This window comes from Phyllopteryx taeniolatus, chromosome 6 (assembly GCF_024500385.1).
Source record: "Phyllopteryx taeniolatus isolate TA_2022b chromosome 6, UOR_Ptae_1.2, whole genome shotgun sequence".
Classification (NCBI taxonomy): domain Eukaryota; kingdom Metazoa; phylum Chordata; class Actinopteri; order Syngnathiformes; family Syngnathidae; genus Phyllopteryx; species Phyllopteryx taeniolatus.
In genome coordinates, this window is record NC_084507.1 from 15099123 (window position 1) to 15119325 (window position 20203).

The following is a 20203-nucleotide window of genomic DNA, read 5'->3' on the forward strand; positions in this document are numbered from 1 at the left end:
AAAAATATAACTCAAGTGAACTTAAAATGCTGTTTTTAAATGGTGTTTTAATTTAATAAGGGAAAAAAATATTCAAAGTTATCTGGCCCTGTGTGATAAAGTAATGGCCCCCTAAATCTAATAATTGGTTGGGCCATCCTCAGTAGCAACAACTGAAATTAAGTGTTATCTATAGCTGGCAATGAGTCTTTCACATCTTCGTGGAGATATTTTGGCTCACTCCTCCTTGCAGAATTATTTGAATTCAGCAAAAATGCAAGCATGAGCGGCCTTTTTAAGGTCATGCCACTGCATTTCAATCGAATTCAAGTCCAGCCTTTGACTAGGCCACTCCAAAAACTTCATTTTGTTTTTTTTAAGCCATTCGGCTTAAAAGTTGACTTGCTCATGTGTTTTGGATCGTTATCCTTCTGCAGAACCTAAGTCTACTTCACCTTGAGGTCACAAAATGATGGCTAAACATTCTCCTTCAGGATTTTCAGTTAAAGAGCAGAATTAATGGGTTTCGTCAATCAAAGCAAGTTGTTCAGGTCCTGAAAGAGAAAGGCAGCCCAAGACCATCACACTATCACCACCATGTTTGACTGGTGGGATGATGTTCTATTTCTGAAATGCAATACATTTACGCCAGATGTAACGAGACACACACCTTAAAACTCAACTTATATCTCGTCAGTCCATGTAATATTCTCCCAAAAGTCTTGGGAATCATTCAGATGTTTTTTTTGTTGTTGTTTTTTTCAAAAGTAAGACTAGCCTTTATGTTCTTTTTGGTCAGCAATGGTTTTCGCCTTGGAACTCTGTCATGGATGCCATTTTTGCTCAGTCTCTTCCTTATTGTTGTGTCATGAACACTGACACAGAGTGAGGCAAGGGAGGCCTGCAGTTCTTTAGAACTTGTCCTGAGTTCCTTTGTGGCCTCCTGCATGAGTCATTGCTTTTCTCTTGGGGTAATCTTTCTAAGCCGGCCACTCCTGGGAAGGTTCACCACTGTTCCATGTTTTCTCCATGTGAGGATGGCGGTTCACCCTATGGTTCACTGGAATCCTAAAGCTTTTGAAATGGCTTTTGTAACCCTTTCCAGACTGATACATGCCAATTATTTCTCGGCTGTTCTGGAATTTATTTGGATTGTGTCATTTTGTTCCAGCTTTTTTAGACCTTTTGTCTGACTTGATTTTGTCGGGACAGATTTTGTTTAAGTGACTTCTTGATTGAACAGGCCTGGAGGTAATCAGGCTTGGGTGTGATCAGTGAAAATGAACCAAAAATTGTGATTAGCCACAATGAATTCATGATTTAACAAAAGGGGTCATTACTTTGTCACACAAACCCAGGTTACTGAATAGTTTTCTTTTTTCTTAATAAATCACCATTTAAAAGCAGCATTTTAAGTTATATTTTTCAGTTAAAATATAAGAATTTGAGAAGGGGGCAAATACATATTCATGGCACTGTATATCGCAGATTTTCCCTTATTGTGGGGGGTTCTGGAATGTATACTCCACAATAAACTGAGGTTCACTGTATTCTATTTCCATTACTTCCTATGAGAGAAATTGCCTCTGAACCTGACGAAAATCAAGTCTCGACCAGCTTCAAGACGCTTGACATTGCTTTGTTTTTAGGTAAACACCAAAGATAAGCAAGCATCTTCAATTAACCTAGCACGTTTTTGAACAGTGAGGGGAAACCAAAAATACCAGGAGTCTGCGCGCACGCACACGCATGCACACGCGCGCACGCACGCGCGCGCGCGCACTTACGCACACACACGGAGAAAATCCATCGTGCATTTGCCGTTCTCCTACTATACCAAGCCATGGGAAGAAATGACTCACTTATGAGCAAAGGTGCCACTCCCTCCTGAAAGTGACTTTGGAGTCGGAAGACGAGCTTTGGAAGACATTTTAGAGCAAAGAGTGCAGATGTCAATGAAGTGTGCGTACAGTACAGTGTTGCGACGCATATCCGCTATGGGCTGACGTCACACCTCACGTCACCATTGTGGAACATCACAATGACTAATCTCTCACTCACACACACGCACGCACACGTAAATCCACGACTTTTATCAAATACGTGCTCAGGTGAGTCCAGTCAATGTCAGTGGCTGAAAGTTGGGACACAAAAAACGTTCGAAAGTGACCATAAATCACTGAAAGTAAAGTAATGAAGTACATTTCCCTCAAAGACAAGAGGAACGCTTTGGCATCACAAACCCATGGTTTTGATGTGTGGAGCTAAGCGGCTAACGGATTAAAACCCATCTCGTGTGGTTAGCGGCGAGGCTCGCAGGAAGTTGCAAGTAAGTGTTAGGGGCGGGCTTGAAGGAGACAAGCCCCAAAAAAAAAAAACTCGACTCACCCACTGGAGCCTCTTTTTGTTTGGACGAGCGTCTCCCGTTGACACTTTTGTCGAATCTGCCGCTCCCAGCGCTCTTCTTGCTCGACGCCATGCTAGCCCACTCCTGTAGACTCGCGAGTCGGCCCCATAGCCTGTTTCGCCCGGCACCGAGGCTCCGCCCATGCCGGGCTCGCTGTGGCCAATGGGAGATGGCGTCTCAACACGGCATCCGATCAAAATTGGTCCGTTGCTTGGACCTGTCACAAAGTTTAAATGACCGACAGTAATTTTTATATATACATATATATATATATATATATATATATATATATACATATATATCCATATATATATACACATACATACATATATATACATATCCATCCATCCATTATCTGAGCCGCTTCTCCTCACTAGGGTCGCGGGCGTGCTGGAGCCTATCCCAGCTGTCATCGGGCAGGAGGCGGGGTACACCCTGAACTGGTTGCCAGCCAATCGCAGGGCACACAGAAACAAACAACCATGCGCACTCACAGTCATGCCTACGGGCAATTTAGAGTCTCCAATTAATGCATGTTTTTGGGATGTGTGAGGAAACCGGAGTGCCCAGAGAAAACCCACGCAGGCACGGGGACAACATGCAAACTCCACACAGGCGGGGCCGGGGATTGAACCCCGCACCTCAGAACTGTGAGGCTGACGCTCTAACCAGTCGGCCACCGTGCCGCCTATATCTATATATCTATCTATCACATATATATATATATATATATATACATACATATATACACATATATACATATATATATATATATATATATATATATATATATATATATATATATATATATATATATATATATATATACATATATATATATATATATATATATATACACACACATATATATATATATATATATATATACACACACATATATATATATATATATACACATATATATAGAAGTTTAGGGGCAGGGTTTAAAATATTTTACCATGGTGGAGATGGGAAGAGAAATGGAGTTGGGGTTATTTTAAAAGAAGAGTTGGCTAAGAATGTCTTAGCGGTGAAAAGAGTATCAGATTGAGTGATGAGGCTGAAACTTGAAATTGAGGGTGTTATGTATAATGTAATTAGTGGCTATGCCCCACAGGTACGATGTGACCTAGAGGTGAAAGAGAAATTCTGGAAGGAGCTCGATGAAGTAGTTCTGAGCATCCCAGACACAGAGAGTCGTGATTGGTGCAGATTGTAATCGACATGTTGGTGAAGGAAATAGGGGTGATGAAGAAGTGAATGGTAAGTACGGCATCCAGAAAAGGAACTTGGAGGGACAGATGGTGGTAGACTTTGCAAAAAGGATGCAAATGGTTGTAGTGAACACTTTTTTCCAGAAGAGGCACGAACATAGGGTGACCTACAAGCACGCAGTTGGGTTACATCTTGTGCAGACGATGTAATCTGAAGGGAGGTTACCGACTTACGGTAGTGGTAGGGGAGAGTGTGGCTAGACAGCATAGCGTGGTGGTGGGGAGGAAGATTCGGAAGACAAAGGCAGAGCAGACAACCATGTGGTGGAAGCTGAGACAGGACGAGTGTTGTGCAGCTTTTCGGGAAGAGGTGAGACAGGCTCTCGGTGGACGGGAGGAGGTTCCAGAAGACTGGACCACTGCAGCCAAGGTGATCAGAGAGACAGGCAGGAGAGTACTTTGTGGATCTTCTGGCAGGAAAGGAGAGAAGGAGACTTGGTGGTGGAACCTCACAGTACAGGAAATCATACAAGGAAAAAGGCTAGCTAAGAAGAAGTGGGACACTGAGAGGACCGAGGAGAGGCTAAAGGAATACATTGAGATGCGACATAGGGCAAAGGTAGAGGTGGCAAAGGCCAAACAAGAGGCATATGATGACATGTATGGCAGGTTGGACACTAAAGAAGGAGAAAAGGATCTATACAGGCTGGTCAGACAGAGGGATAGCGATGGGAAGGATGTGCAGCAGGTTAGGGTGATAAAGGATAGAGATGGAAAATATGTTGACTGGTGCCAGCAGTGTGCTAACTAGATGGAAAGAATACTTCGAGGAGTTGATGAATGAGGAAAATGAGAGGGAAGGAAGAGTAGAAGAGGCAAGTGTGGTGGACCAGGAAGTGGCAATGATTAGTAAGGGGGAAGTTAGAAAGGCATTAAAGAGGACGACAAATGGAAAGTCAGTTGTTCCTGATGACATTCCTGTGGAGGTATGGAAGCATCTAGGAGAGGTGGCTGTGGAGTTTTTGACCAGCTTGTTCATTAGAATTCTAGTGCGTGAGAAGATACCTGAGGAATGGAGGAAAAGTGTACTGGTGCCCATTTTTCAGAACAAGGGCGACGTGCAGAGCTGTGGGAGCTATAGAGGAATAAAGTTGATGAGCCACACAATGAAGTTATGGGAAAGAGTAGTGGAGGCTCGACTCAGGACAGAAGTGAGTATTTGCGAGCAACAGTATGGTTTCATGCCTAGAAAGAGTACCACAGATGCATTATTTGCCTCGAGGATGTTGATGGAAAGGTACAGAGAAGATCAGAAGGAGCTACATTGTGTCTTTGTAGATCTAGATAAGGCCTATGACAGAGTACCCAGAGAGGAACTGTGGTACTGCATGCGGAAGTCTGGAGTGGCAGAGAAGTATGTTAGAATAATACAGGACATGTACGAGGGCAGCAGAACAGCGGTGAGGTGTGCTGTCGGTGTGACAGACGAATTTAAGGTGGAGGTGGGACTGCATCAGGGATCAGCCCTGATCCCATTTAAGCTACTGGAATGCCATCTGATGGAAAAATATATATTCAATAATTTGGTGTTACTACTTTTCAAGGTCGACATTTCATTTTTACTTTTTAAAAATGAAGTGATAGCTCTTCCTACCAACATTGTGGTATGCCAACTATGTTCAGTGTCAACTTGGTTTTGCGTTTCAACATGTTTCCTATGTTGTCACGATGCATTAGCCTGGCAACTGAAACTTAGCATGCTTCCTTACCTCAAATGTGGAAGTGCATGCATAGATATTAAATAAAGAATTAAAAAAAAAATAGAAAATAAGAAACACACAAGCAATACATCAAATGTAAGTTAAATAAATCATTCAAATCAAAATAATAAAAATTACAATAAAATATATTAACATATAATAAATAAAAAATAAATAAATATAAATCAAAAGAAAACAAAGAAAAAAATACAAATAATTTAAAAATGAAAACAAAATCTGAAAATGAACAAATAAAAAACTTAACACAAGAATAAAATAAAATAAAAAATAAAACATTGAAATGCAAAGAGAGCTCATGAGTAGTTTTTAATTTTATTCATTTAAAAAAATCATTAAAAAAAAATAAAATACAAAGGGTGTTCTCGATAGGGAATGCACAACCAATAGAGCTATTTATTTGCCCACCGTGCAACTATTAAAAAAAAAAAACATATCCTCAGAGGAACTGTCATAAAACACACAAATGCTCATAAAAGTCGTATTAGTTGTTCAATTGTTACATCATAGTTTACATAAATTTAGTATGGCCCACAGAGGACTATAAAATCTGTTTGGAGTTTTAATTCCATGTACTTTGAAATTGGGTTGTCTTTTCAAGGTTAAAAATAAATATAGAGTCACAAACCAGAGAAGCAGATTAAACACTATATTGCTGGATACAATAAGCTATGCATGCAGTCACGAATCTATCGGATATGGAGACATCACATGCAGTTTGATAAACAAAGACTCCTCTTTCTGCCCCACTAATTCTGACACTTCTGTTCCATTTATGGGTTCTCCAGGTGGATTTCTTCCTGCACAATGGCAACCAGATCGTGGTAGAGGCCCGCTGGCTTGTCACAGTCATCCAGATTGAGGCCCTGGGGATGAAAGGCACTCACCAGTCATCATCATCATCATATTGACACATTATTTACAGACCTGGAAAGTGCTAATCGAGAGCTTTAATATGACACGTGACTCAATATTGTTTGTTGAAAATATATTTTCACCTTGTTGGAACTTAACTCTGACGTGATTCCATGACCTTTTAATCATGATGTATCACCACCAAAAATAAATAGTAAAAATGACTCCCACTCTTCTACATGTCCACTAAGGTTGGAGGGAATCAAATACAAATCTTGGAAGAAAATAGGTATTTTGATGTTGGGCATAGTGACCTTGATCTTTGATCCTCACCAAGTTGCTTACACTTGTAGTAGTACTATGATATCAAACAACCTACACATGGTGAATATCAAATGCTTTTATGCTGGTTTGCGTGGGGGAGAGACTGATGAAACAAGTGACGCAGAGAACACAAACATATCTTGCCTTGCTTGCTGTTCAGCACGATAACTATGTTTTGATGTCATATGGACATCCTGGAAAATGATAAAAGATCTGGAAAGCACTTGACAAGAGCTCTAATATGACATATGACTCGATGTGGTTTGTTGCACATGGAATTTTGAACATGCAACAAACACATTGTATATGGCTCGTTTAATGTGCAACTTTGATTCCTGCGCTGAGGTTGTGCTACTTTTTCGTCTTCCCCACCTGATAGATGTTCTCCTCTTCCCTCTTTGCCTTCCTCTGCTGAAGTGCTTGGAGTTGCATGGACTGGGAGGAGAGGGTAAAAAGTAATATTTGGTGATTTGGCTGTTGGGAATTACTCATTTTGTGCTGCTAAATCTGTAGCAAATCTGACCTTGCGCAGGAGCATGGCCGAAGGCACCAGGACACACAGAAAAAGTAACATTCCCTCGGCCATCAAGATGCTGTCTTTGGTCTTTTCGCTGAGGTTTATCGTCTTCTTCAGCGGCTCTGGACGTGAACAAACAGATGGGCAAATTTCCAGTCAGACTTCCAGCATTCTTCCCACATTTTCCTCTTCCGCAGAACCCAGCAAAGCAGGAAATTGCTGTAAATGTATGTGCGTTCACACAGCGACACCGCATCATGTCATTAGATGCGTGAGGACGCAAATTGTTGGGACTTGTCCCAATGTCACCTATGCTATGCCATCTCATACCTCTTTTACAACTCTGATGATACCGCAGTAGACAGAATATTGCCTGAGCGGTGGTTTACACAGAACAGTAACAAGGAAAGAAGACATAAAAATGCTGTGTTAGTGCCGTATATATAGAATAGTGACATGAAAACAAGTCGCAAAATAGGATTGACTGCTGTTTAAACAGAATAGTGACATAGAAAAAAGGCAGAAAAATGCCACGTTGACTTCATCTCCTTCATTCAGAGCACTGTATACAAAACGGTGTCATGGGAAAAAGGTGGTGTGTTAGTGCCGTTAATACCAGAGATGGGGGTAAGTCAAATATTTGCAAGTCATAAGCAAGTCTCAAGTCTTAACTTTCAAGTTTCAAGCAAGTAAGTTAATGTGGTCATAAGTCATTAGTCAATTCAGACAATCTTCCTCAGTCACAACACAAATTAGCCACTTTGCACTGAGTATCTACTTGCATTAGTTAGCTGTACTAAACCATTCACAATCACATAGTTTTCGTGTCCATTGACTTTGTACCGCCATTCCGTATTGGTGCAGTGTATAAACAACAGGGATGCAGAAAAAAGATGTAAAAATTTCGCGTTAACGGCAATGTGGAAAAATGCAGAAAAAGCCAAGCACAGTATACTTTATATTCCTATTTTGTGTCAAAGCTGTTTATGTAAAACAGTGACACTGAAAAAGACAGAACAAATCTGGATCAACTTCGTGACCCCATTAGGTGTCGGTGTGGTTTATACAGAACAGTGACGCAGAAAAAAAGCCATCAAAAGTTTGACTTAAATAGGCAGTATGAAACTGAATTTATAGAGGTCAGAATCATACGCAGGTCAAAATCAGTCATATACATTACATACAAAACAGTGACACCATGATATTTATACAAAAACAGTGACGCCGAGAAAATACCAGGTTGAATTTAAGGATTCCGTATCGGTGCTGTTCATACCTAACAGTAACACGGGAAAAAAGCTGTCAAATTGTTGGCTTTAAAACACAGCATGAAACCGAATTCGTACAGAACAGCGACACAAAAAAAGAAAGATGAAGCCAAGTCAAAACTTTCCCCCCATTCTGTGTCGGTACCGATCACTCGAAATATGAAAATCCTAGATCCACTTTGTACCCCTATTCCATGTCAGTGCCGTTTCTTCAGAACATCGACACCGGAAAAAGGTGGAAAATGCTGTATTTTTCCACCAGTGTTTTGTGAAACAGGTGACTGAGACTGATAAGATTTCCTGCGAGATTGCTTCATTACACAAGAGAACCATTTGAGGTGGAGAAAAAAAGTCGACAATATGAGTAGCACGAATGGACAATTGGACTGTTAGGTAAGGGTTATCGCATAATCCCCCGCGGAGTTTTATCCTGCAGCTAATGAGATTTTGGCAAAAAGCCTCGTTTTCACTGTGAAAAGGACCTCCTCTTATCGGCGCACTTGCAGACCGTTCAAGAAAACGAGCGGGGGCGATTTTAATGAGAGCATTCTACAGAGTGCAGATTAGCTCGACAAGCAAATAAGGACGCTAACACTGACACAACAAGGAGTGCCTTTAACTGGATTTATGGCTTACAAGGTGTTAGCGCTGCTTAGAGTGCACTTGACTCCCGCATTTGCACGCCACCTCACTCAGAGATGGCTACAGATGCCTTGAATGCTAACATGCTAACAGTCTCTATGCTAACATAGAACAAGATAGCAACCAGAGTACAGAACGCGTTAAGGAAGATCATAAGCTTACCTATTGTCAGGTACTATTTCAAAAGGCAAAACAGACTAGATAAAATGGTAGCATACTAAAAAATAATGCTATGCTGACAAAAACAATGTAGCATGTTTGGTGGACGCCTTACTTACACAGATAAGTTGAATGCTAACAAGCTACCAGTTGGAATGCTAACCTAGAGAAAGAAAGCACTGGAAGGCCTGGTAAGGATGTTTGTATTGTGCCCTCTAGTATTTCAAATTGTGAACTAATAAAATGCGAACATTTTGATGGTTAATATGCTAATAAATGGCAAGATAGCAATTTTAAAATAGACTCCATGAAGGCAGATTGCTAATGATTTTACATTGTGACCTTTAGTCAGGTATTATTTCAAAAGGTTAATGAGACTGAATAAAATGCTCACAGGCTAACAGTTGGTATGCTAACTGACAGTAAAAAAGCAAACAGAGTACAGAGTGCACCAAGACAGATTAAAAAATGTTTTACATCTTACATATTGGGCACTATTTCAAGCAAGAACTGATAAAATGCTAACTTGTTACCACCCTGTGGTATTCCTAAACATGGAAAAAAGGCAACCCAAGTACAGAAGGCCCTGAGGGAGATCGATAAGGATTTTACATCCTGCTTTTCAGGTCAGTACTCTTTCAAATGGGTATTGAAAAAATAATATCATGGTAACAACTGGTATGGTAAGACATGGCGAGATACGGAAAGCGCCATGGCTGATTAAGGAGGATTTTACATCATGCCCTGTCGTCAGGTTCTATTCAAAAGACTAATGAAATTAAATAAAATGATAGCATGTTAATAGTTAATATGCTTAGATACGTATACTGCAAAATGATGGCAATCTGCAGAGACTAAAGCAGATTGATAATGATTTTACATCATGCCCTGAAGTCATGGACCACTTAAAAAGCCTAATGAGACTGGATAACTAACATAGAACAAGATGGCATAACTGTGTTCGCCAAAGCAGATTTACTGTATAATAATTTTACATCATGCCCCATAGTGGGGTATTATTTCAAAAGGCTAATGAGATTGGATAAAATGCTCACATCTACAGTTAATTTGCTAACATATAAGAAGATAGCAACCACATCATGCCCTGTATTCAGGTACAATTTCCAACAAAAAATGATAAAATGCTACCATGTTTACCGTTATAATACTACAGTACCATAGAACAAGAAAGCAACCTATGTATGCTAAAGCTGATAATGGTTTTACATCATGCCCTGTAGTCAACTACTATTTTCAAAATACTAATGAGACGCGATAAAATGCTAACATTTTCTAACATTTTAAGAGCTAATATGCTAACATATAAATGAACTAAATAGCACCCTAAAGCAGATTGCTATTGATTTTTCATCATGCCCTGTAGTCGGGTACTATTTCAAATGGCTAATGAGACTGGCTGAAATGCTACCATATTAAGAGTTAATATGCTAACATATAACAAAATAGCAACATGAATACGCAAAAGCAGGTAAAAAAAAGAAACAAGTACAGTGGTGGAACACGAGTTTCTACTCCTCTTGGGCCCTTGCTTACCGTAGATTTGCAGGTAGGTGCCAGGCGTGAAAATGCCAGTGATGTTGAACCAGCATCGGTACAGACCCGAATCGGCCAACTTCACCTCCGCAAAAGTCAGGGTCCCGCAGGTGACCCTGGCGTTCGTCGTGTAGCCTGAGCTCACCCGGTCTGACACGGGGACCGGAACCGGGACAGCGGTGCCGTCGGTGGGCTGGCCGTGCATGAGCCAAGCGGTTTGGACCGAGGCCGCGTCGGTCTGGTAGCAGCACTCCAGCACGGCCCTGTGGGCGAGCTGGACTCTCAGCCAAGGCCTGTCCACCTCCAAGGACACCTTCGCCCTGGTAGGGAACACTACACACAGGAAGCGCACCGAACACTAATAAAACCTCAGATAGACCTTTCCCACGGTGTATATGCTAATAAAGACATTATTATTAATTATTATTATTATTAAACTTGATTTTTAAAACGGACAGATGGGCCTTGTTTGGACGTGAGGTGCAAAAAAGTTATTAAAGAAATACAAATAAATAAAATGATAATTCATTCTAATTTTTATTGTGTGATTTGATAATTATTTTGAATTATAATAAATGAAATAATTATTTAATACACAGAATGTTAAATTAGATGTATAATTGACTATTTCACATTTTTGTTTTATTTACAATATATTAACTAATACATTAAGAAAATAGATTTTAAAAATATTACATTGATGTAAAATTTTCTTTTTAACCAAAATAGCAAAAACTAACCAATTACTAATACAATTAACAGAAATGTTGAAGGTATATATTCCAGTTTTGAATTAAGCATTTGATAAATTTATGAAAATGTTTACAATCGTTTTAGTAATATTTTAACAATAAATTGGACAATTATTTAATACAATTTGTAAAAAAATGTAGGCAAATAAGGCTGCACGACTGTTTAGCACATGTGCCTTACAGTTCTCAGGACCCGGGTTCAAATCCGGCCCCGCCCGTGTGGAATTCGCGTGTTCTCCTCGTGCCTGCATGGGTTTTCTCCGGGTACTCCCACATCCCAAAAACACGCATGGATTGGAGACTTTAATTTGTCTTTAGGTGTGAATGTGAATGGTTGTTTGTTTATATGTGCTCTGAGATTGGGTGGTGACCAGTTCAGGGTGTACCCAACCTCTCGCCAAGAGTCAGCTGGGATAGGCTCCAGCACGCCCGCGACCCTAGTGAGGAGAAGCGGCTCAGAAAATGGATGGATGGATGGATAAATAATAAACATGAGGAAAAAGTTAGATTAACCAATTTTAGGGAAAAAACAGCTAAATGAATGAAAAACTAAAACAAACTGCAGGATTCTTAATCATGTAAATACATTGCCTAGTGTCACACACGGTCCTCATCCGTCGCCAAGCTAAGGAGGACGCATATCAAAGCGGGGACAGGGCCCTGTATAATCGAAGAAACCAGCTGTCGAAAGAAATTAACATTGCAAAGAGGAAGTATGCAGCAATGTTGGAAAAACAGTTTAGCGCTAACGACTCTAAATCAGTCTGGCATGCATTCCAATCGCTGACAAATTACAAACGACGATCCCCCCAAGCTGAGAACAATCGCACACTAGCCAACGACTTGAATACCTTCTACTGCAGTTTTGAAAAGGACACTTTCACACCCCACACCCACCCGGCCGCACCACCGACCACAATCACTCCACCGACTTCTGCGTTAACCATCCGCGAACAGGATGTTAGACGCATCTTCAAACAACAAAATATTAAAGCGGCAGGCCGAGACCATGTGTCCCCATCCTGCCTCAAAGTCTGCGTGGACCAGCTCGCTCCAGTCTTCACTCAGATCTTCAATAGATCTCTGGAACTGTGCGAAGTACCATTCTGTTTCAAACGCTCCACCATCATTCCAGTCCCCAAGAAACCTGCAATCTCGGGTCTAAATGACTACAGGCCTGTCACCTTGACATCTGTGGTCATGAAGTCCTTTGAACGTCTCATGCTGGACCACCTCAACAGCGTCACAGGACTCCTGCTGGACCCCCTGCAGTTTGCCTACCGAGGGAAGAGGTCTGCGGATGATGCAGTCAACATGGGACTGTACTTCATCCTAGAACACCTCGACAGTGCAGGGACCTACGCGAGGACCCTGTTCGTGGACTTCAGCTCAGCGTTCCACACCATCATCCCTCCTTTCCTCCAAGCTTCTCCAGCTCAGCGTCTCACCTGCCATCTGCCAGTGGATTTACAGCTTCCTGACGGGCAGGACACAGCAGGTGAGGCTGGGAGAGACCACTTCATCCACACGCAGCATCAGCACTGGGGCACCCCAAGGTTGTGTCCTCTCTCCGCTGCTCTTCTCTCTCTACACGAACGACTGCACCTCAGCGCACCCGGCTGTCAAACTCCTGAAGTTCGCAGATGACACCACTGTCATCGGCCTCATCAAGAACGGTGACGAGTCTGCATATCGACAGGATGTGGAGCGGGTGGAGCTGTGGTGCAGCCGACACACCCTGGAGCTGAACACGCTCAAGACTGTAGAGATGATCGTGGACTTCAGGAGGCATCCTTCGCCACAGCTGCCCCTCACGCTGTCCAGCTGCCTTGTGTCAACCGTCGTGACCTTCAAGTTCCTGGGAATTATAATCTCTCAGGACCTGAAGTGGGCGATCAACATCAACTGCGTCCTCAAAAAGGCCCAGCAGAGGATGTACTTCCTGCGGCTTCTGAGAAAGCACGGCCTGCCACGGGAGCTGCTGAGGCAGTTCTACACAGCGGTCATCGAATCAGTCCTGTGTTCTTCCATCACAGTCTGGTAACTCTGACTGCAACGGCCAATCAAAACTGCTGAAAGGATTGTCGGTACCCCCCTACCCACCCTTGAGGACTTGCACGCTGCCAGCACTAAGACAAGAGGGTGCAAAATCCTCTCGGACCCCCCACAGCCCGGTAACCAGCTCTTCCAGCTCCTTCCCTCAGGTAGGCGCTACCGATCAATGCAAACTAAAACTAGCAGACATTCCAACAGCTTCTTCCCTCTTGCAATCAACTTCTTAAACACCTAACCTACAATTATAAAAAAAAAAATAATTAAAAAAATGTACCGGCATTACCAGATAACTAGCAATCCTTTATTGCTCAGTGACTGTTTTGTTTTGTCAATGTCTTTATGTCTCCAAAGTGTTCTCTGTCAATTGACTGTCTGTTGTCGTACGAGAGCGGCTCCAACTACCGGAGACAAATTCCTTGTGTGTTTTGGACATACTTGGCAAATAAAGATGATTCTGATTCTGATACTTTTGCACCTTATAGCAGAAGGGAGATGTGGTTCACTGGAGCATGACACAAGAAGCTATATTGTACTAAAAAATAACACAAGAAGCTATATATATTGTACTAAAAAATAAGAACAATGATAATGGACATAAGCTATTTTCAACAATAAATTACATGAAATGTGATCATTATACCTTCAGATTTGATCACCTTTATTTCCCATTGCTTTACATATTGTATGTTCAAAATTGTATCATTAAAACAAAGTGATCAGACTTACCGGCCAGGCAGCAGATGAAAAAAATGCAGTGGATTCTGGCCATCTTGCGTATTAAAGATCTTGGATACATGAAAACCTCCTGCACAACAACGGCCTGTTTTTGTCATAACAAAATGGTGTGTCTTGCTGTTCCGTCAAGATTCATGCTTCAGTGACTGGTGTCACATTTGCATAAATGTCATAGCTGCGCAGCACTTGGTAGAAAAATAATCGTCCAAAAAAATATACAGTCCTGCTCAGCATTACTGGCATTTGGCACCCCTTCATTTTTTGCATAACCTGTATAGTATCTTCAGAAATACATGGAAATATCATATATCAATATCATATATCATCAGGATCTTTTAATTGGAGGTCCAAAGTAATTTAAAAAAATTTATAATTGTAATATTGGTGTGAATGTGAGTGTGAACGGTTGTTTGTTTATATGTTCAGTTCAGGGTGTACCCCGCCTCCTGCCCGATGATAGCTGGGATAGGCTCCAGCACGCCCGCAACCCTAGTGAGGAGAAGCGGCTCAGAAAATGGATGGATAAATAATAAATGAGTAAAAAGTTAGATTAACCAATTTTAGGGAAAAAAACAGCTAAATGAATGAAAAACAAAAAAAAACTGCAGGACTCTTAATCATGTAAATGCATTACCTAGTGAGGAAAAGCGGCTCAGAAAATGGATGAATGGCATTAGCTCTTTTGTATCAAATGAAGTTATTTACAGAAAAAAATTTGTTTCACTTTATTCTTTTTCTTCAGAAGATATTCCTAATTTAGTACTTAAACTTCATGGGTGCCAATAATTGTGAGCAGGACTGTATATAACAACTTAATGGTAACAGCTAGCATGCTAACAACCTGTGGGGACAAATCATGTTAATTTGGAAACGTCTTGGTCTTCAATGGACTAGTCGGAAAATACTGAAGCATGTCAAGATAGCAATGCTAACAGTTGGTATGTTAACATTTTGCAAGACAGTAAGCCGAGTACATAAAAGCATAATGGTGGATCAATAAGGATTTTACATGATGTCCAAGTTGGGTACCAGTTCAAATGAGAATTGATAAAATGCTAACATGTAAACCGTTGGCATGCTAACATATAGCATGATAGCAACTTTAATACACAAAGCGCTAAAGCAGATTGATAAGGATTTTACATTGTGTCCTTTTTTGTATACTATTTTAGATGGGAACTGATAAAATGCTAACAAGTTAGCAGTTGATATGCTACCATAGAGCAAGATGACAAAACAAGTGAATGATAAAAGGGAACTGTTAAAATGCTAACATGTTAACAGTTGATATGCTAACAGAACAAGATAAAACAAGTGAATGAAAAAGGGAGCTGATAAAACACGAACGATAACAGTTGATAAGCTAACATTTAGCAAGTGAATAATAAACTGCTAACATGTAAAGAATTCACATTCTAACATTCAGCAAGATATAAACCTGAGTATACAAAGTGCTAAGGCAGATCGACATTGCACCTTTTGAGTTGTGTTCAACTTGAAATTAATTAAATGCTGACATGGTAGCAGATGGTATGCAACACATGGCAAGATAGCAACCTGCGTAAAGGAAATAGGTAGATATGGATTTTATTTCTCGCCCTGTATTGTAGTACTATTTTAAGTAAGTGATAAAATGCTAACATGCTTTGGTATGATCGCATTCTAGCAAGGATTTTACTTTGTATCATAAAGTCCCCTCCAAAAGTATTGGAACGGCGAGGTCAATACCTTTGTTTTTGTTGTATACTGAAGACAATTTCGGATTTACATCTAGATGTGTTAAACAACTCAGGACAGAGCACCTTTTCTGTGAACCCACGCACTTTTCAAGTGAGCAAAAGTATTGGAACGGGACTGGTGGGTGTTTCTAGTTGCTCAGGCGTTGCCTTTTATTGTGGTTGCTTAAAAATTAGATAGTGCTCATTTTTGGCTTTGGGTTTCACCTGTGAAAACTGAATTTGCTGTTAAGCAAACATGAACACCAGAGAGCTGTCTATGGGAGAAAAGCAAACCTGAACCTTGAAGCTGAGAGAAGAGGGAAAATCCATCAGAGCTATTGCACAAACATTGGGCATAGCAATACAACAATTTGGAATGTCCTGAAAACGAAAGAAACTACTGGTGTACTGAGCAACAGACATTTAACAGGCCGGCCAAGGGTATCAACAGCTGCAGTAAAGGCCTAGAAAAGCATTTCAAATGAAGATTGCAACAGTCTGGTGAAGTCAGTGGGTCGCAGGCTTGATGCAGTTATTGCAAGTAAGGGTTATGCCACCAAATCTTAAATGTTATTCACTTTAAGTTAATTTAATAATGTTTGTTCCAATACTTTTGCTCAATTGAAGTGGGTGGCTTCAAACAAAAGGTTCTTGTTGTGTCAGTGTTTAACAGATCTAGATACCATGAAAATAAAAGCTGGAATTCTGAACCTTTGTCTCATATTCATCTTTTGATCTGAAATCCAAATGTGTTCAGTATACAACAATAACAAAGGAATTGATCTTACCGTTCCAATACCTTTGGAGGGGACTGTACATTGTATTTCAAAAGCTTGATGAGAATTGATAAAACTCTAACATGCTAAACAAATGGGATGCTAACAAAAAGCAAAAGAAAGCACCACACAGACCCATGTGAACATTTTGTATCAATCCCTCTAGTAATGTGTCATTTTAAAAGCCTCATGATATTAAATGCTAACATGTTGGCATATATGTTATCAAAGGATTAAATCTGGGATTTTACCCCCTACTTACATGGGTTACCTTGTATTACTCTATTTGCAATGGGGCAAAACAAATTTCAACCAACTTTCTGGAACTGAGTGTGTTCTTTAGAGCTTCCAACTCAAGTTTATCGAAAGCAAAACATTACTTGTCGAGTCATGAAAATACAAACTGCTGACTATTAACTTCTTGGTATAAAACAGAGAGACACACTTATTTCCCCAATTTATTAAAAAAAAAAAAAACAACGTACCACGTTTGTTTTCCTTAAGTGTACATCATTTAAACAGCCTCAGTAAAATAAAAACCCAAAATACACAGTATATTTCTTGCATAGTCATCACTTATAAGAAAGAAAAGCCTAAGGGGCATTTTGAAAATATAATACAAGCTTCTAGCTCTAAATTCTTATTGCTTGGCTAATTCCATGATGACCCTTGCAGAAATTGCAGTGATTATTACGTGAAGGCCCCCTGTCTAATAATACAATAGTAGCACGTTCTGAACATTTTCTTGCAAAAGTCTACATTTTGGCACATTCAATCAAATTAAATTAATGTCCTATGGTAAAGCTTTTCAACTTTTTTCAAGGCCGTGTTTTGTTACAAGCATCTCCATTGGCTGCCACCACAGATTTTAGTTTGGACACCTCTCAGCAAATAAACATTCAAAAGAGGGCTGTCTTTTTTTTTTTTTTTTGTAATCATTTCTGTAACGAGCGCAACACAATGCAACGTAATGGTCGTTACAAGACAGCAGGTAACGCTACGCCAGTAACTGCTCCGCTACGTGAATAGAACCCTACGCAGCACGACGCAACACAACGCTATGCGTTTTTTTTTATACACATTTTACATATATAAATATGTGTGTGTGTGTGTGTGTGTGTCATCAATACAAATGATGTTGCTCTTAGGGAAGAATAGAACACACGAGCTAATCTGCAAGTGTAGCAATGCTGGGGCCCTCCAGTGTTTCCACTGTGGATTTACGCAAATAGTGGTGGTGGGGTGGGGGTGTTACTCAATAGCAGGTACAGCACTCTTTAGTGTCTGAACGATGGCATCAAAGAATTGAGGTCATTACATTTACCTGTGTTAGTTTGATGAGGGGAAAAACGGAGGTATCAATTTGAGGGCGTTTTTATAAGGGAGTTATTATTTTTCTTACGTGGCTGTTAATCGTTCCATTGCATACGATCAGCTTCAATACTGTACAAGAAACTAGTCTGTGGTATAAGAGTCTACACTACCAATTTTTTCCCCGGTTGGTAAAAGGGAGGTGTCTATTAGAGGGAAGCTTTTTTTTCCCACTGGAAACACTACTGGCTCGTCTCCACGTAAGCTATTTAACAGTGCGCGGGGAGCTTCCACACTTGGCTTCTTCTGTTTTGGTTAGCAACACAGTCAAAATGGGCTCAAGAATGTTGCATCTTTGAACTCAAATAATTCCCCTTGGTTTTCCAAATGCATTATTTCAAGGGAGTATTGATTGAAGTGCGTGATGTGATGCCCTCCATGATTAATTGTGGCATGGCATCTATTAAAGTTGTTGAGGAAATACGTTATTTATTAGAATTTCCTACCCTACTCTGAATTTCATCCGCTTCCATCTCACTCGCTGTAACTAAACTCACCATGCGTTCTTGCTATGTTCCATTTGTTCTATGTTCTACATTAGCCTTCACATCTACCTACGTCCACGCTCTCGGTCAGGCCCAGCGTTGCCTCACGTCCATTCGGGTAAAGCCAAAGCCCCAAAAAGGAATAAATAACAGTCAACACAACCAAAGTCTCCAGTACTAACAGCTTGTTGGGCCATAGTATATCTAAAGAGCACAACGTCTGGTATGATAAGAAGCCTCCAGAAAATTAACCTCACACACAGTTTCCTCATCATTTTCAACTATTAAAATACAATGTGTGCATTTCTATTGTACTTTGGCAAAGAATGAGGACCATGCCATTCATAGCAGTGCTTTACAATAGCTTCCTAGGGAAACTATTGGTATTTCTTTTTGGCAATCATGTGATTTTTGATTCCTTTAGCGGTGTGTAGGTGTGGAACAGCACTTCATAGGAAGCAGCAAAGAGCAATGTGTAGCTTTTGTTTTTGGAACTCGAAAGAGGGGGCTTTTTTGGTTTTCTTTCTAATCCTTTCTTTGTACAAGCACGCAACGCTACGCAACTCTACGCAACACCGTAACGTAACGCTATGCAACATAACGCAGTGCTACGCTTCGCTGCGTATCGTTGCGAAGCGATATACAATTCAGTATAACGCTACACTACGTAACTCTACGTAACACTATGCTACGTACCTTTACATAATACTGCGCAACACTATGCTACATAACTGTACGCATCGCAACACAATGCTACGTCACATTATGCAATGTAATGCTTCGCGACGCTATACAACATAACACTATAGAACATAACGCGATGCAACATAACGCTATGCAACGCAATGAAGGGCACACAGGCACACAAACACACACATTCCACAGCACTGGCCGTACAAGCCATTTTCCTCCCCTTGTTCATCCTCCAGCAAATTATCCAGCATCTCTCCGAGCGTTTTCTCAGCGAAGCGAAGGTTTGCGGACATTTCCGGAAAGCTTCTTGCACTCCAAACAAGCACCAGTAAAATAACAGTCTGAAAAGAAGAAGAGACACGGATTCATTAAATGTTTCATTTCAGGCCATCGCATTTACATACAGGAGGGTTTTCTACGCACTGGACCCCTAGAAAATAACTAAAATGCACAATTAGGAATTTTGGGGGAAATACAGCTCTAAATTCACGTAAAAAGCCAAGTAAAGTAAAGCCAGAGCATTCCGTTGAAACGGTGACAAATACATATTGCTAGGCTGTGGGCTATTTCAAGTCCCAACCAGCTGGATGAGGCAACAGGCTATTTCCTGTTTCCTCGCTGTGCAACCAGCACCAAATATGGGCAAACTTGCCCCGTACCCGTCGTCCATGCGCTGTTCAGCGCCCTACCCCAAGTGAGTGCCGCAAAACCCAAGTGTAGTGTGTAAGCAGCTCACCTAGTGGCCAGCAGGTGGCGTGTTGGCGTCTTAGGCAAAGTGACCGCCCTCTAACGAGAACTTAGAAAGGGCCTCCTGCAGTCTGTGATGTTCCTCTTCTACAGTCTGAGACAAAAAAAAATCAATAGCGCCTTACTTAAGAGGTACAGACACACACACACACACACACACAATAAAACTCTTCT

General features: G+C 40.8%; 3 protein-coding genes across 14 annotated transcripts in view; all 3 read right to left on the reverse strand.

The window, feature by feature from the left end:
* The window catches only part of lipeb (lipase, hormone-sensitive b), a 62772-nt gene extending 60230 nt beyond the window's left edge, over positions 1 to 2542 (reverse strand). The window contains exon 1 of one of the 3 annotated variants that reach the window (XM_061776061.1): positions 2368 to 2542. In XM_061776061.1, coding sequence (XP_061632045.1) covers positions 2368 to 2458 — 91 coding nt within the window. In that variant the 5' untranslated portion in view covers positions 2459 to 2542. The remainder of the gene's footprint in view (positions 1 to 2367) is intronic. The other 2 variants (XM_061776062.1, XM_061776063.1) reach the window with 2 other exon arrangements.
* A 3126-nt stretch (positions 2543 to 5668) lies between these two features.
* cd79a (CD79a molecule, immunoglobulin-associated alpha) lies at positions 5669 to 17035 on the reverse strand. Its single transcript, XM_061777910.1, has 5 exons — positions 14231 to 17035; positions 10698 to 11030; positions 7081 to 7196; positions 6930 to 6992; positions 5669 to 6244 (listed from the first exon to the last, which is right to left on the reverse strand). The coding sequence occupies exons 1-5, from the start codon at positions 14298 to 14300 to the stop codon at positions 6152 to 6154; spliced, it is 675 nt and encodes a 224-aa protein (XP_061633894.1). The 5' UTR covers positions 14301 to 17035; the 3' UTR covers positions 5669 to 6151.
* Positions 17036 to 17177: 142 nt separating this feature from the next.
* Positions 17178 to 20203, reverse strand: part of arhgef1b (Rho guanine nucleotide exchange factor (GEF) 1b) — a 63570-nt gene continuing 60544 nt past the window's right edge. For all 10 annotated transcript variants that reach the window (XM_061777907.1, XM_061777906.1, XM_061777903.1 and 7 more), the window contains 2 exons: positions 20019 to 20123; positions 17178 to 19623 (listed from right to left, as the gene is read on the reverse strand). In XM_061777907.1, the coding sequence (XP_061633891.1) occupies positions 20049 to 20123 (75 nt within the window). In that variant the 3' untranslated portion in view covers positions 17178 to 19623; positions 20019 to 20048. The remainder of the gene's footprint in view (positions 19624 to 20018; positions 20124 to 20203) is intronic.